Below are 17,616 nucleotides of genomic sequence, written 5' to 3' on the forward strand. Positions count from 1 at the left end.
GACACCCAAGTTCATGAGGCTCAGAGCTGGGCCGGACACTGCACCCCAAAGCACAGGACGTCAATGCAGTGAACAGGATGTGGCTTTTGGATTCCTGTGGGACACACAACTTATCAAAGATGGAATTCTTGTAGACACAAGATACCAAGGCACTAGCAGCCAAGCTAAGAATCAAAAGGCTACTTGGGGAGAAACCCGCTGGCTGTCCTTGCCCCACACACAGTCCACCCCCTTGCCCGCACGTCAGGGGCTCTCTCCCATGGACAGTGTGGACCAAGCACAGCCCCTGGCACACAGTAGGCACGTGCTTATGTCAAATTCCTGCTCGCCCACTCAACCTCCACAGCCTGAGTTTGCACACCAGGCACTGTGGTAGGCCCGGCTTTAAAAGCATTCACAGCCTCCCAAGGATGACTGACCAAGGTTCCAACTCAGTGCTGTAATAAGTGTGATGATACAGACGTGCCAAAGGGGTAGGGAAGACTCTGGGCAGCAGTTGTGACCCAGCCACTCTTCGTTCTAAAATGTGAGGAAGGCTCTGGGGCAGGCGCTCCACTGGTCTCTAAGGTAAGCCAAGTCTGGTGGTTTCTATACACTAACAATAAAATATCTGAAAGAGAAATAAAGAAAACAATCCCATTTATAGGAGCATCAAAAACAATAAAATGCTTAGGAGTAAATTTAATCAAGGAGGTGAAAGACCTGTCCACTGAAAATGATGTGACATTGAAGAAAGACATTGAGACACAAGTACGTGGAAAGAGTGCTCATGGCTTGGAAGAACTAATATTGTCCATTCTACCCAAAGCAACGCACAGATTCAATGCAGACCCTATCAAAATCCCAATGGCATATTTCACAGAAATAGAAAAAAACATTCCTAAAATGTTCATGGAACCACAGAAGACCTCAAATAGCCACAGCAATATTGAGAAAAAAGAACAAAGCTCAAGGCATCACACTTACTGACTTCAAACTAAACTACAAATCCATAATAATCAAGACACTATGGTGTTCACATAAAAACAGACACACAAAAAAACCAGAATTGAGGGCCCAGAAATAAACCCTCATAAGTTAATATTTGACCAGGGAGACAAGAACACTCAATGGGGAAAAGGTAGCCTTTCCAATACATGGTGCTGGGAAAACTAGATATTTACACTCAAAGGAATGAAATTGGACCCCGATCTTCTACCACTTCCCAGAATTAACTCAAAATGGATTAAAGATTTAAACTGAAAGTTTAAGGTTATCTGAAAGGCAACCTATGGAACGGGAGAAGATATATGCAAGTCATATTTCAGATACCCAGAATATATAAGGAACTCATATAAATCAACAGAAAAAAAATCCAATTAAAAAATGGACAGAGGACCTAAATAGACATTTCCCAAAGAAGACAAACAAATGGCCAACAAGCACATGAAAGGATGCTCAAAATACTAATCATCACAGAAATGCAAATCAAAACCACAGTGAGATATCACCTCACAGCTGTCTTAATGACCATCATCAAAAAGATAAGAGATAACAAGTGTTGACAAGGGTGTGAAGAAAAGGGAACCTTCCTATACCATTGGTGGAAATATAAATTGGTGCGGCCACTATGGAAAACAGTATGGAGGGGCCTCAAAAAATTAAAGACAGAACTACTGTATGACCCAGCAAGTCCACTTCTGGGTTTTTATTTAAAGGAAATGAAATCATTATCTTAAAGAGATATCTGTACCCCCATGTTCAGTGCAGTGTTATTGACAATAGCCAAAACGGGGAAACAACCTAAGTGTCCATAGACAGATGCATGGACAAAGAAGAGATACACACATACACACACAAAGGGATATTATCCAGCTAGAAAAAAGAAGGAAGTCCAGCCGTTTGTGACAATATGGATGGACCTAGAGGGCGTTATGCTGAGTGAAATAAGTCAGACAGAGAAAGACAGATACTGTATGATTTCACTTATATGTGGAATCTCTTTTTTTTTTTTTTTTAAGGCCAAACTCATAGAGACAGAAAAGAATGGTGGGGATGGCCAGTTGGCTCCGTTAGTTAGAGCGCAGTGCTCATAACAACAACATTGCCGGTTCGATTCCCACGTGGGCCAGTGAGCTGCACCCTCCACAATTAGATTGAAAACGACTTGACTTGGAGCTGACAGGTTCTGGAAAAATACACCGTTCCCCAATATTCCCCAATAAAAATTAAAGAAAACAAAATCTGACTCAAAATCGCAAAAAATAAAGAAAAAATAAAGATTCATTAAAAAAAAGAAAAAAAAGAATGGTGGTTGCCAAGAGCTAGAGGGTGTGGGAAATGGGAAGATGTTGGTCAATTGTAAAGTTCCAGCTATAAAGTGAGTAAGTTCTGGGGATCTAAGGTACAGCATCGTGACTATGTTAACGATACTGCATTGTGAACTTGGAAGTTGCTAAGAGAGTGGATCTTAAATGTTCTCATCACAAATATACATGTAATTATTTGAGGTGATGGATGTGTAACTAACCTATTGTGATCTTTTTGCAATATACACATGCATCAAATCATCTGTACACCTTAAACTTATGCCATATTGTATGTGGATTATATCTTAGTAAAGCTGAAAAAAAATAACTCTTGGAGTTACCAAGGGATATAGCCTCAGCAGCCTATTCTTATAAAAGCAACATTCCAGGGGCAGCCGGATGGCTCAGTTGGTTAGAGCGCGAGCTCTCAACAACAAGGTTGCCAGTTCAATTCCTGTGTGGGATGGTGGGCTGCACCCCTTGCAACTAAAGATTGAAAACAGCAATTGGACTTGGAGCTGAGCTGCGCCCTTCACAACTAGATTGAAGGACAACGACTTGGAGATGATGGGCCCTGGAGAAACACACTGTTCCCCAATATTCTCCAATAAAAATTTTTTTTAAAAGCAACATTCCACTTTTCAGAGTTAACAGAAAAATTCTTTTAGGCAGAAAACACCTCTGTATTTTAAAAAGGGATTGCGATCGTGGAAGCCTGGCTGTCTCCGTTCAGGCTGGCTCCACTGTTCATCAAACGTTGGTAAGGATCCGTGTGCAACACAGCACCTGGCCTGAAAGAGTTGACAGCTTTTCCCAAGAGCCCCAGGCCCATCAGGAGCCTGCTCCTGCACAGCTGTATCTTCTCGGCACATCCCAGGAGGCCGAACGTGTCCCCAGGGGCTCCGGTAACTGACCCTGAGCTCCAAGGTAAGCACGGCACCGTCATCCATCTCCACATGGGAAGGTCCCTCCGCGCCCAAGTCCAAGGAGTGCGTGAGGGGGCTATGTGAGCACCTGTGTGCACTCCCTTTGTCCCAGGGGTCCTAAATTAAACATCCTCTAACCTAGGAAAACCCCGCGTTAATACTGATGTCATCTGCATGACAGTTGTGGAAGACAGTGTATTATCTGCATGATGACACATCCATGTTGGGTCTTAGTTTGCTGCCACTTGCCCTTCCGTGGACTGAAGAATTCGTTCCATTTACCTTCTCCCCCAAGTTTCATCGATCCTCTTTTTTTTTTTTTTAAACATGGTTGTGAAATCGGCTAACCAAAGGAGAAATTTCTCAGCTCCCCACTTCTGCTTTTGAAGGCCATAAAACAGCAAGGGCAAAGTGGCAGACAGCACAACTCTGTGAGGACAGCGGGCCGCTCCGGACTCATCTCCACTGTCAGGTAAGACTTTACCAGCTCCTCTTTCCAACCAGGTCCTAAAGGCGGCTTCCTGTCTCCTCTCCCTTCCTCTGTCTCTGCCTGAGGGCTGGGCTTTTTACAAATGCCAGGTGTACTGTTATGCTAGGACTCGTGGGACATTCTGGAAACAAAAACTGTCTGCTCCAGGTCTCCTAAAAAATACACCCCTGGCTTGGGTTCAGTTTAGCAAATGTTCTCCCCTGGACCCAAAGACGGGCTCTCGCAAGCATTCTCTCACCCACCCAGAATTTTCTGGCATGCTGGCCATGTACAGGGTGCTGAGGGAAGTCACCCACAAAGGCTGCCCTGCAGGGCCTGGCGTGGCCGTGCTCACTCATTCCCTTCTCTTCACACAGCTTTCTCCAGCAGCCATGGCAGCAGTGCCTGAATTCGGTCAATGGGGAGACAGACCAGTAACGTGAGTGGGGTTCCCCTTTCAAGAGTGGGGTGCTATCTGTGCTTGGAGGCCAGCTCTGTCCCCCCAGCTGCCTCTTTCAGTGGCAATCAGGGTTCCAAGTTAACCTGCTTTGAAGGCTGGTTTCCCACCCTCTCCAAGTCCAGCCTTAGGACCCACCGGGGCTTCCTGCAGATGGCAAGCAGGAAGAGAAGATGGCACGTGGGCGATACAGGGGAGCCCTTGGTGAAGTGTGGCCTCAGCAGCAGAGAAGGCTCAGGTTTTAGCTGGGATGAATGTTAGGTCCCAGGGTCCCACAGGGGTGCCGGCCCGCCCTGCCTCCAGTGCTGTCCCACGCGTGTCAGCACGGAACCTGACGGCTTTAGCAGCATGCTGTCTGCAGTTTCCTATCAACAGGGCAGACTGTGCAGGGAGGAAAAATAACTTGTCTGGGACACATAACTGAGCAGGGTCTGTTTCTATTACAGTGGCAACAACAATGACCTGTTCTTTCAAGCTGATGGCCCCAAACAGACCAAGGTGAGGCCATGAGCTTAACGCCCAACCATGGAGGGCTCTGCCATGGAAAGGCTCAAGGAAAAAGGTCTGGGCCACCTTGACCATGGTGTTTCATGCTGGAATGACTCTCACCTCCTCCTGTGAACAGGTGCAGGACACACTGCATGCTGACCTGGCCACTTAGTGAGTCACCAGTCACTCACTAAGGTTTGGGGCTGGCAGCCATGCTTGCAGAGGGTGAGGGGATGACAGTGGTGATAACATTTGCCGTTTAACGTAGGAAGCCAGCTGTGGCTTCAATGCAAATGTGACTGTCCTTTTAGGGGAGGGGCTCAGCCTCCATTATTCACTGGAGTAAAGCTTCAAGACTTTGAGGGTTAACATACCTGCCCCCGTTAAGGTACAATCATTTTTGCTCCCTGGGGTGGAGCTTATAACAACAAGACATAGATGAATTGGGAACTGAAAGAAAATCATTCAGTTGCTGTTTGATCTGGGACAAGTCAGTCATCCCTGTGGGCTTCATTGAAATGTTTTCAAACCAGCATGACTGCTTTACACGGCCCTGGGTGGGGCGGTTTCTGGCCCTCTGTCACGTGGAGCCTATGCTCTGGGCAGGAATTGATGTCACACTCTGTGTTTCTCTGTGCTGTTCAAGATCTCCTTACCTGTCCCTCCAGCTTTGAAACCATTATATGCTTCAGGACAACCGCAGGGAGGCCTTCGTACAGTTACACAGGTTCCCTGAATAACAAGAAGCAAGCACTTCTATTGCACTTGCAGAACGCTTATGAAACAGCATTCTAAGAAAAAAGAACTTGTGTAGAATAATTTAAAACTTGTTGAATGAGCACAATGTAGAGAAAATCTGATCCTCACTGTCATGAAAAATTACATGCACAGTGTTAGAGCATTAGGGATACAAAAGGTATAGCGTGTAAGAAGGTACAAGTCTCCGGTTAGGAGGAGCAGGTGTCAAAAGATAAACAACGTCTGAAAGGGATTTATTCTAAAATAGCATACAGGGCATGAGAAGGCCCCCACTCTGGTCTGGGTCTGCCTCTAGCTGCCTCGTGCCCTGGGGAAGCCACGTAGCCTCCCTGGGCTTCGCAGACACGAGACCATCATTAGGACCTTGATCACGCAGGCCCCTCCCACCCGTGATGGCCAAGCGGGCATTCCCTGGCCTGACCATCTTAACATGCTCACTGCCTTGGGGTCTCCACAGTGTTCCTTCCAAGACCTGAACCTCAGCTCTCTGGGCGACGGGGCCGTCCAGCTGCAAGTCTCCCAGCAGCTCCACCACTCGAGCTTCAGGAAGGTGGTGTCGGTCGTGGTCACCATGGAGAAGCTGAGGAACATGCCCATTGTCTTCTCCCAGAGCCTCCAGGATGACGACTTGAGGAGCCTCTTTTTCCTCATCTTTGAAGAAGGTACTTAATCAGAGCTGAGGGCAGACAGGAAGTCTCCACTCATTTCCTTCTCAGAAGTCCACAACTCAGCAGACAACTAAACTCCCCCAAAGCTGAAACCACTGTGAACATAAAGGGGTGACATAGTGGGCCCGACAAGCTCAGGGGGGCACGTGGAAGGCCTGGCAGCCTCGGTGACTAAGTGACCACCCAGGATGGTCTGATCACAAATTCCTAACATGGCGGGCGGTCCCGGCCCAGGCATACAACTTCCTTAGCAAACGTCACTGTGCCTTAAGTGAGCCCTGTCCATTCTTCTTCCTCATCTAGGATGACACACCTTTGAAATGTCAGAGCAATCTTTTCCTACCCCTGGAAGGCACAACTGCTGGCTTCAGCACAAGACCACACACACCCTCATTGTTATTTTGTTGCCGGCATACTTTGTCTCTGCTGTAAATGTTGTGTTAACTGTCATGTACCCTCCCATGTGAAAGAAGCCTGTTTCTCTCGCTTTGCTTTCTATCCAGTCCTAGGCATTTCCTGGCTTCACTTCCTCCCACCTCCCTCATTTACCTCCAGTGATTTCCAGCACCTTCCTTACAGGCTCTCCTTTGATTCTAATGCATAAGAGGAGCTGGAGAATTGCCACTCTCCAGAACATTTGCTCAATTCATTGGGATCTTGCTTCTGGTCATGTCCTCAAAATCTTGGCTCAGATATAGCCTTATAAAATTTTTCTATAAGTTTGGACTTTCTTTAGTGAACACCTTTAAAAAGTAGAAGGCCCAGCGATGAGAGAAAAACAGGGAAGCCAAGAACCCAAATTAATCATCTCTTTAGTTGAAACTCCTCTCAGAATAAGACCTTGGTGACTACTCACTCTTGCAAGTCATTCCATCGCCCTCAGAATGCTTTCTCTTACCTTCTCTCCCGTACACCTCACGTCCCTGTTGGGCCAGAATCTTATGTCTGTCGCTCGTCCATAGCAAGCAACAGTGCCGAAGCCTGAGCCCTCATCTTGTGGTGCCAGGTACATCATCCTCACCTGCCACACCTGCCTCCCCACCATACCGCAACTGAACTTGAGCTGTGCATGGCCTGCAAGAGCCTGGATCCTGCCACCTCCCGTTCTCAGGTCTCTAAACAATGCGTGTGCTCCATGTTTCAGAACCCGTCAGCTGCATGTGGGATGACATTTACGAGTGTGACGCGCTGCAGTCGCTGAAGTGCAGACTCCAGGACATAAACCAGAAATCACTGGTACTGTCTGAGCCGCACGAGCTACAAGCTGTTCACCTCAACGCACAGGATATGAACCAGCAAGGTAAGCAAGGAACCTTTGTGCCTCTCTCGCTTCCGATGGCTTGCTATTCTCCACATTGTCAAGGAAGTAGAACATTAAGGCAAACTATCAAGGTCAGTGAAAAAACCTAGAATGAAAAACTGGGTCTCAGCAGTGACACCAGATTGAGTCCCTTAGCTCATTCATTTCCTAGCAATAGGCACGACTCAGAAATTAGAGGCTCAAGCACACCCAGGACCACTGTCCAGCCCGGTCATTCAAAGATGTGCAATGTCAGTGCTCCGTTAGAAAGCGGTCATTTGATGGACGTGACCTAACTGCCTGCGGGTTCTTTCTTCCTGTGGTTGAGGTTGCAAGTCAAATGGTGAAGAGATAACGTGTCCATCCTAGCTCCCAGTCCTGCCCCAGGGCCCCTAGCATCCTTCCTGCTGGACTCCAGATGGGTCCTCGTAGGGAAATCAAGCGAGAACGTTTATCTCTGCTGTAACTGGCAAATCTCCCAAGTCTTGACGCCCATCAGTCTCGGGACCTGCCAGGCACCCTGCTGCTGTGGCCAAGCCCTGTGTGCAGGGGTGCGGCCAGGGGAGCGCAGAAAGGAGCAGCCTGTTCCTCCCAGGACTGATCTGGGACAGAGGCGTCGCGTCCTACTCTCAGCCAGGCCAGGACGAGCCTGTTTCTTTAGAACTGGGTTGTGAGAATGACCTTGGGGCCTCCAAGTGAGACAGTGTCACTAAGGAAGATTCAAATGAGTCTATCTTAGGAGCCACTTTTCTCAGCGAAGCCTCTCCTCGCCCCAGTTCTTCCCACTTGCTGCTCTATGTTCCTGAAATCGATTTGTACCTGATTTCTTTGGGAAGCCCAGCTTTGCTTCTTTCCTTGCTTTCACATTGATCAAATTGTTCTGCTCTTGGGGATGAGCACATCATCGGCCAGTGACATGATTCCTTCCTTCCTTCCTTCCTTCCTTCCTTCCTTCCTTCCTGCCTTCCTTCCATTTTTAAAAATGAGACCCCCTAATTCTTCACTGCCATGATAGTGGGGCTCTGTGAAGGCCCCAGACCTTCTCTAGGAAAAACCTAAGTCAACCAACTGACCCTGGTGTCTGTGAGAAGCTGTAGGTGGGTTCCCACAGAGGGTGCTAAGCTGTACATGTCCTGGGCTCGGGGTCCAGTGATGGGGCCAGCCCTGCACTCCCGTGTGTCCCTGACCACCGGGCCCCTCTCCTTTCTCCAGTGGTGTTCTGCATGAGCTTTCTGCCAGGAGAAAAACATGACAAGACACCCGTGTGCTTGGGCATCAAGGAAAAGAACCTGTACCTGTCTTGTGTGATGAAGGGCGAGAAGCCCACCCTGCAGCTGGAGGTGAGTGACTGTCAGTGGCTGAAGGGCCCCCCTAGGCTCCTCTGAAGCTCCCCTAACCACCACCGACTTCCTAGACAATGACCTCGCCCCACAGAAAACCTGACAATTTTGTAGACTTGTAAATAAACTTAATGTAATTGTTAAATGCATGCAATTTTCACTCCCACCACAGAAAATCAAATCATTTTGCTGATGTTACTGTGTCCTGCCATTGCTACCATCCAACTGATTACCCAGTGTTAGGGTTGCTCTGTTTGATCAATGGTACTTTGGGAAATTAATCAATTCAAGAAAGTTGTCACCTGTCGTCATCTCCATTCCACTTCCCAAATCACCCTCCCTCCCGCCCCCAGCTCCCAGCCAAGGCTTCATTTCCAAATTGAAGTCATTCTAGCCATGGCCCTTGAATAAAACAAAAAATAAAAAAATACATAAAATAAAATTAAGAAAACAAACAAAACAGCAGGAGTCCCTGTGAACTAGGTACCCCTGGAAGTTTTCACCTCATTTTCACTTTTTGAAAATGTACCACCTACCCTCTGACACTCAGTTTCAGAAAAGCATAAGGCTCCTTCAGTCACACACAGAAAGCTGAGGTCTAAAATACAACCCAGGAGCCCGGTTCCCGGTCCTGAGAGCGGCTTGTCGGTTTCCTCTTGAGCTGGCCCAGAGAACGTCGTCACCAGAGTGTCTTTGTCCCTTCACTCACAACAATTTTTATTTCTATTTTACTGCAGACAATAGACCCCAAAGGTTTATCGAAGAAGATAGATACGCGGTTTGTCTTCAACAAGATGCACAACAAGAGCACGGTGGAGTTTGAGTCAGCCCTGTACCCCAACTGGTACATTAGCACCTTGCAAGAGGGGCAGAGGCCCATCTTCCTAGGGAATCACAAAGGCGGCCAGGATATAACTGACTTCAACCTGGAAGTCCTCCCTCACTAGAGACCTGTCCCCACAGTGCCACATGTGCTACGTAACCCCGAGGGCTGCAGAAGGAACAAAAGGGTTTGCACGTGGTGCCGGCCTGGTTAACACCCAGCTGCCTGCCCTCCACTGAAGCTCAGGACCCCACCAGCGGGAGGGGCGGCCCAGCCTGCAGGGCTGGTCCTCAGAGGCTGGCCGAGCAGGAGCCTCTCACCTGCCACACACGAGGCCGGCCTGGCAGGAGCCACCACACATTCAGCCCAAAGAAACTCTGTGTCCTCTGCACCCAGTCCCTGATGAGTAAGCACTTAACTATCTATTTATTTATTTATTGGTGGGTTCCTCTACTTAATTTAGAAGCAGCAGCACCTGTGAAAGAAAGAGCCCTGTCTTCAACACCTAAGGAACCAATTTAATTTGGACAAGTGTGCTGGCTTTATATGAAGTCTTTTCACCAGGCTATAAACAAAAAAGCTCAGATTATTTTAACAGGAATATTTGTGAATGAGGAAATATGATCACACTGCTTGAATGATATTGAAATAAATTTCACTGAAAAAAAGTTTGTCTCTGTGTGGTGACTGGCTTTCCTTGGATGTGACACAGAAGAGCAAAGGCAAACGGGGCAGGGGGCCGGGGTGGTGGGGGCAGCCCGCTTTGCACTGAGTGCCACCAGGCACCTGGGAACACCCATGGCCGGCACAGCCGCCTCCCATCCCCACTTCATTTCTGTTTTTCAACAAAAGGATATTCAGTGCACAAGGTTTACTTGAAAACAGGACCGGCTGGAGCACTATAGGTGCTGAGGGTTGTGGAAACGGCTGCCAACCATTTCTCTGTGCATTTACTCAGCAGAATGTACTTAGCAAATGCTCTGTACTAGATGCACTAGGGCTGGTGAGGCTCCTTGAGGCAGGACAGGCAGAGGTACACAAGCGAAATGAAAGCAGCATGACAAGTAGAGGTCACATACGGTAGGAAAGGAGCGGCCAGAAGTGGCATGTGCTGTGCAGGACAGAGGGTCATGGAGGGTGATTTATGAGTCAGGCCTACAAGGATGAGCAGCAATCCCCCATGGAGAAAAGAAAGAAAAAGTCACTCCAGGTGGAGGAACCGGTGTGAACAAAGGCAGGGGGTGTGAGGAGGAATGCTGCCCATAGAGAGGCCCCAGGGTTGCACAAATCACCAGAAGCAAAGTGAAAACACAAAAGCAACCCTGGGTAAAAGCTGTAGCTCGTATCTCACACAAAGGGAAAATTTGCTTGATACGTAAAGAGTTCCCTCAAAACATTAGGAAAAAACAAGAACAAATATTTAACAAAACAATAGGCAAAAAAATCGAACAAAAATATATTAACAGGCTGTCCCCAAAAAAGGACAGATCTTGGACAGAGTAAAAGATACTCAACATCATTTATAATAAGAAAGGTGAACTAACAGCCCCTTCGAAATATCAAAGTTCTCCTATCAGATTACAAATATCAAAATTTAACAGCACACCCTGTTGACAAGACTGAGGGAAGACCTGCACTCAAAATCACAGGTGGTACAACTCCTATGGAGGAAAATTTGATAACTATGAAAATCGCAAATGCATATCCCCTTTGCCCCAGGAATTTCACTTCTGGGGATTTATCTTACAGACAGACACAACCCTCATGAAATGATATGCTCAAAATTCTTCATTGCATACCACTTGTAATAGCAAACAATTGTTAACAGCCCAATGTCTGTCAACAAGAGATTGGCTAAGTGAATTATGGGACATTTCTACAGTGGAATGCTATGCAGCTATGGAAAAGAACGAGAAAGCACTCTACACCAATACAGAATCCTCTCCAAGACTCGCTGACAACTGAAAAAGAGCCGGAGACAGACAGTACTAACTTTTACGTAACCAAGGGAAGGGGCGAAAAATAAAGCCATACTTTCCAATGTGCTTGTATTTGATTTGGAAGATTCTGGAACACACATAAGAAATTTAAAAAGTAGTTGTGAGGGGCTGAGGAATAAGATATGTGGAGACAAGCGTGAGAGCAGACATTTCTGCAGATACTTTTTGTATAGTTTTATGTTTCAATCATGAGACTAAATTAACTACTCAGAAATAAAATAATTTTTAAAAAGCATTCTGTCAAAAAACAAAAAAAAAAGGCATATGACTTATTTGAGGCAAACGGCTGAGTGCGCCAGGTGGCAGCGGTCACTCCCAGTCCCCTCCCTTCCTCCTTCTTCACAGCTCTCCAAGCCGGGGCATAGGGTATGGATGGAGATCCCACAACCCTGCAGCGCCCCCACCCCTCCCCCAGGGCTGTCTGCTTTGTAACTGCTGTGCAAAAGGTGGGACGGCTGTTATGAGCAAACCCCCAAGTGGCATCCATTCCACAATGTACCGGGACTGGTGGGAGGCACACAGCCCGTCTGGGGAGACAGCAGAGAGAGGTGCCTGGCTCCCCAGCACTGGTACCACCCCCTTTCCTGCCTGAGTGATTCAACTGCACCCACCTCTCTCGGGTCCAAAAGGCAGAACATGCCAGAACGCGGGACAAATGGTAAAGTCAGCTCACCTTGTGAGGAAGCCAGCCCTGTAGGTCACCTATGTGGGATACACTGGTACAGCCATGTTGGAGAGGAAATCCGCGTGTCTAGTTTGCTTTTAACATGCTGTGTGCCTCAACAATTCCACTATTTGGCAGTTTCCCTCAAGAAACAAGTTCAAGAATGTTTCCTTTAGAATTGTTCAGAAAAAGTTTAACAAAATAAACCCAGAAAGGGCCTAACTGTCCTTTGGTAGGTAGAGGTTAAATAAACCACGGCAAGCTAAAAAGAAAAAGGGTAGTGCTGAAATGGAAAGAGATCAGTAAACAAACCACTGAGAGAAACAGTCAAGTAGCAGAGCAAGTACAGAATGATACCATTTACACGGAGGAGAAAGCAGACATCCCAAATGCATAGCCCTGTGCCTCTGAGAGTAGTAAAGCGGGAGGTCTGGCAGGTACCGACCAGGATGAAAACAGTGGTTCCTGGGGTGGGCTCATCCAGCGGGACCTCAGCTTTATCTGCAATGTTTGAATGGCTCACAAGAAGAATGCATTCATGAATTACTTATGTAATTTTTTAATCCTCTGCATTAAAATGTTCAAAAGGCCTGGGTTCCAATTCCTGGATCTGAGCCCAAGACTAAAATGGACCCCCCAAGGGCTATTCTATTCCTGGCTTGGGGCCAAGTTCTCTTCCCATAACAGTTCCCCATTTCTTTGCAGTAGGTGTCCTTATCCCAAAGAGAGAAGTGGCCTGTTTCTAAGTGGAAACGGCCAGACGATTTGAGTGGGGAGGGACAGAACCCTCCCCCAACTCCAGGACAACAAATACCACCGGAAGCAGGATGTCCTTCCATTTTGTGGGGGCTCCTCCAGCGAGTAACGCACCACCACCACTGCTCCCAACGTCTTGCAAGGAGATCCCACATACTCAAGAGATCACCAGCCAGTGTACTTGGGCTGGTGAATGTGACCTGATGGCTCAGAGTCTGTGACAGGCAGCCCTCAGGGCGAGGCTGTGGCTCCTCCTACAGGCTTGGGTAGGAGTCGGTGAGGGAAGGTGAATGATGCAATGTGTGTGGGAGCAGGGCTGGTCTGATCCAGGTTGGGAGAGGGTGGCTTCTACAACATCCGGGCCAGAGGTGGAAGGGTCAGTCAGGTGTCCTCTGCGCAGAGCTCCTCCCCAACCCCATCCTCATCCCCTGCACAGCCTGGCTGAACTGCCCAGGACATCTGGTCCAAGGGGGAGGGGTGAGGATGACCTAGGGAACTGGTGACTCTGCCCCATTCCTAGCATATCTCAACCACATCCTGGCTCCTAAATTGGCAGCTTGGGAGACGTTCTCCCTGGGAAGTCCACAAGCGCAGCTTCTCTTATTTGCATAAACATGGTGTTTGCTTACACAATCTCAGAGTTCAAATCCATCCATCTCTCAACGCAGCACGTGGGCCAGAAGAGGAAGGGCTGGCAGGGCAGGGAGGGTGCCTGGGGCCTCAATGTCTCTGAGAATGAGTCACCTTCTGGCAAACGGGGAGGCTACTGCTTGAGGTGTCCAGGTGAGGCCTGTGTCTGGAAAGGTGGGGCCCTCTGGGGACCAAGGTGTGGGCTGTGACTGGTATCCGGCCACTCCCTTCCGGGTCCTGAGCTTCCCCTCAACACACCTCTCTCTCTGCAGCCCCTCACTTCCACCCCATGCACTCCAATCACATCAACCCGAAGAGCCAAAAAAGATATGAAATCCCTCACCCGCCAGGGTCAGGAAGTGCTGGCTGAACACTCCCAGCCACTGCCTGAGCATCCGAACACTGCCACTCAACCTGGAGGTGTGCCCGGCCAAAAGAGGGGCCACCCACGGGAAGAGGGGCAACTTGGGGCCACTCTGGCTGGAAGGGGTGAATGTTGGGTCTGCATGAGTCCCTGAAGCAGAGGGATATGTGAAATCCAGGCACATACAGGGGCACCTACACACACCATGGTTTGGTTTTAATGAACTCTATCAAAACACTTGGAAGAGATACCGAGCAGAGAGCTGAGCCTCAGAGCCCTCCAACCCAGCGGGGGGAGACGCTTGTCCCAAGCAGGCAATGTCCTCCTGATGCCCGTCCCATGGCCAGAGGAGCAAGTCCAGTTCCCTCCCCCAAAAGGCCCTCCCGGGGCCCGAGCCCTTGCCAGATGCTGGTCTTCCTACTTGTAGCGTACATATCACCTACAAGAACTTTTTTAAAAACTCATCTCACCCCTCCGCCAATGTATCTGTCTTAGATTAGAATCTCAAATTTTTCATCATAATTTAAATATTTAATGACAAATGTTACAATTCCTAAAATATTGTAATGATTTTGACATTTTTAAAATAAAACTATTACGTTCCTTTTGTAAATGCATCTAATGAAATCCCAATACCTTAGTGACTTTCCTACTATGACCCTTATAAAAATTACATGAATAAATTCTTCTTCAACAGTCAGAAAATTTACATTCCTTTTCTTCCTTGAACTGATATTTCCATTCATTTCTCCCATGAGATTTTATACCAATACAATGTGTATTATGCTTAAAAGCATATCAGTGATCATCCTGTGATGCTTATTTGCAACAATAAAAATGTATTCAACAAAACTTAATTTATCTTCTTATGTAACAATAGGATGTTCCATTTTTAAAAAATTCTTCCAGATTGAGTCATCATTACAATGTTTTTAGTATACAATTGATCAAAGTAACATAAATATATACACTATATTACAAGCATTGATTTTTTATTAGCAATATATCTTGGTGAAACAGAGCTTTTAAAAATTATTTTATATATTTCTATGTTGCTCATAATTAGAATAAGGGCTCAACATTGACCCTACTCCTAGTTTGGTTTCTTAAATGTAAGTGCTGGGAAACCTTGTACGTAAAAACCATAAGTAGGTGGGAACGAAAGGAATTGCTTTATAGCAATGTCATTCAACTCCGAAATCCTTCTGAGCTACTTGCCAAAATCACGTAGTTATCTATCATCAATGATATATTAACCAACAGTGTATTTAAATCCTCTTTCAGTTTGTTGGAAGTAAGGAAATGGAAAATGCCAGAAGTGCCAGAGTTACCGAGTCCCTCACTACACAGTGAGACAATCCCTTTGTCTGACACCCCAGAGCAATGGGACTTCCTGCGATTTGGAGTGTGTGGGGAGCCTGCTGTTCCCACTTTTCTGGCGAGTAGGAGAAGAGCAAGGGCACATGGCAGGTGAAGGTCACTCCAGCCTCCTTCTCACCCCCATGGGGCCGCCTGCCCTGCTGCTATGTTCACCGGCCTGGATAAATGCCGAGACCAGCCCAGCTGATGTCAGATGTCAGGTGACATCAGTGACAGCACCAAATCCCGCTCTGCTGCATGAACAGGGGGAGAAGGTTGGAACGGGAGGCTTGGGCTCACTCTTACCTCCGACCTCTTTTTTCCCTCTCAAATAATTTGGGGTGGGGCGAGGTCAGGTGATCAGCTCTAGCACCTGTGACAGGGAAGTAGCCAATAGGGTGAGAGGACAGAATCGCTGGCTGGGTGCAATGAGAGGTACTATTTTAGGTCAGGTGGTCAGGGAAGCCCTCTGAGAACGTGGCTTGAGCAAAGACCTGAATGTAGAGAAGGTGCGAATCTTGCAAAGATCTGGGGAACAGCATGCCAAGAGGAGGGAACCTCGACATGTAAAGGACTGGAAGTGGGCTTGGCACAAATGAGGTACAGCAAGAAGGCCCATTTGGCTGACGCAGAGTGGGCACAGGAGGGGGAGCTGGAGAGGGGGACAGAGAGGCAGGCAAGAGCCAGGGCTCTGAGTAAGGAGCTTGGGCTGAGTGTGTCATGCAAAGCCGTTGGAGGTTCTTAAACAGGGAAGGATGATCTCATATGTTTTACCACTCTTGCTGTTGTGTGAAAAATGGACCCTGGGGACAGGAAGAGAGGTGTCAAGACTGGAAGCAGAGAGACCAGTTGGGAGGCGGTGGCAAAGGGCTACCCAGGAGATAACGGTATCTTGGACGAGGACAATTGGAGAGAAGGTGGTAAGGGGTATATCTGGGCACAGAGACAACAGAATTGGCTGCTGGAGTGAGTGTGGGAGACAAAAGAGTGGTAAGTGGGTACACGGGGGCATTGAACAGAAATGGGGAAGCCTCAGGAAGAAGCAGGTATCGTGTGGGTATGGACCAAAAGTTGTGTTCTGGCCGAGTTATATCTATGATACCTATTCAACATCCACAAGAATATAAAATCCGAACTTCACTTGAGATCCAGGAGTAACTCGCATGTAGGTCACGTGCCATGGGTCACATGAGACCACCTAACATGACTGTGTGGCAGAAAAGAAAGTGGCCCAAGACTGAGCCCTGGGCACAGAGGGGCTGAAAGGAAGAAACAGCGCCATCAGAGGAGGTCGAAGAGGAGTAGCCAGGAGGAAAGAAAAGACCGAGAACGGGGAGCACAACTGGAGAGAGTGGGAGGACGAGCGTGGCCCAGCAGGCCCAGGGATGCCGAGAGGCGAGACCTGAGCACCTCAGCACCTGGCCACTGGCTTCCCTGAGAAAGCCTGTGCGCTCCTAACAAAAGGAAGGACGGAGCCTGAGGACAAATTAGTCATTCAGTAGCCATCTGTTATCAGCTGGCTGGACTGTCGCAGAACTGCAGTGCAAGTGTTCTAGTGACCTTTATTTTAATGGCCCCAAAGGCAAGAGTACAGACAAGACTCTTTTCAGCCATTCTGCCGAGAAACCAAAGGGCACAAGGAGGGGGTGAGAGGACAGAGAAACGCCACGGGAGCTGGAGGGGTTGTAGGATCCAAAGCGGATTTTTATGTCTAAGATAGGACATCAGTAGGTTCATGTGAACCATTCAGTAGGAGGGAGAAATGATGCCAGAGAGAAAAGGGAGAATTGCAGGAGCCAAGCCTTGAGCAGCCCGTGGGGGAGGTGACAGGGAGGTGATATACTCAGGTACAGAGGTAAGTCGCTTAGTAACTCCTGGGGTAGAAATCCCAGGCGGCTATCTTAACTGCTCCTGTCTTCTGAGTACGATGGCACCTGTAGTGTGCTCCGTAACAGCAGGTGGTTGTTCCTGCAGACGGCTTCTCCTCTCCTGGATCCCGAGCAGGGCTCTTCTCACCCTCAGACCAGACAAGCTGAGCTGCCCTGGCCACTGGTACATTCTTTTGGAGTCATTCTCTGCCAAACTCCAAGCAGTGCTGTATTTTCAACCCCTTTAAGGTCCTCCTGGCTTCTAGAAGAGTCTTAGAGGCATCTCCCACTAGTCATTATTACATGGCAGCTGTGAGCAGAGGCCATCAAGGGCAATACATGCATAAGAATGCTGAGGTTTTAAATCACCCATTAATCAATATAACGAGTATAGAATTGTAGTCATCATCAAACACTGGAAAAAAATCAGGTACTAAAGAAATTAGTTGAATCCAA

At 47.9% G+C, this 17,616-nt stretch overlaps 1 protein-coding gene across 1 annotated transcript; it reads left to right on the plus strand.

Annotated features, from left to right (window-relative positions):
* The first annotated feature begins 3,612 nt into the window (after positions 1–3,612).
* IL1B (interleukin 1 beta) lies at positions 3,613–10,187 on the plus strand. Its single transcript, XM_019713991.2, has 7 exons — positions 3,613–3,686; positions 4,061–4,122; positions 4,587–4,638; positions 5,846–6,050; positions 7,201–7,356; positions 8,569–8,696; positions 9,434–10,187. Exons 2-7 carry the CDS (start codon positions 4,076–4,078, stop codon positions 9,641–9,643), a joined length of 798 nt encoding a protein of 265 aa, XP_019569550.1. The 5' UTR covers positions 3,613–3,686; positions 4,061–4,075; the 3' UTR covers positions 9,644–10,187.
* Positions 10,188–17,616: the final 7,429 nt, after the last annotated feature.

The sequence above is a fragment of the Rhinolophus sinicus genome, linkage group LG05 (assembly GCF_036562045.2).
Source record: "Rhinolophus sinicus isolate RSC01 linkage group LG05, ASM3656204v1, whole genome shotgun sequence".
In the NCBI taxonomy this organism is placed as follows: Eukaryota; Metazoa; Chordata; class Mammalia; order Chiroptera; family Rhinolophidae; genus Rhinolophus; species Rhinolophus sinicus.

Coding starts and splice junctions, on each gene's coding strand:
- IL1B (XM_019713991.2), top strand. CDS start 4,076: ATGGCAGCAGTGCCTGAATTCGGTCAATGGGGAGACAGACCAGTAAC. Junction 4,639..5,845: donor ATGGCCCCAAACAGACCAAG/GTGAGGCCATGA, acceptor GGGTCTCCACAG/TGTTCCTTCCAAGACCTGAA. Junction 6,051..7,200: donor TTTCCTCATCTTTGAAGAAG/GTACTTAATCAG, acceptor TCCATGTTTCAG/AACCCGTCAGCTGCATGTGG.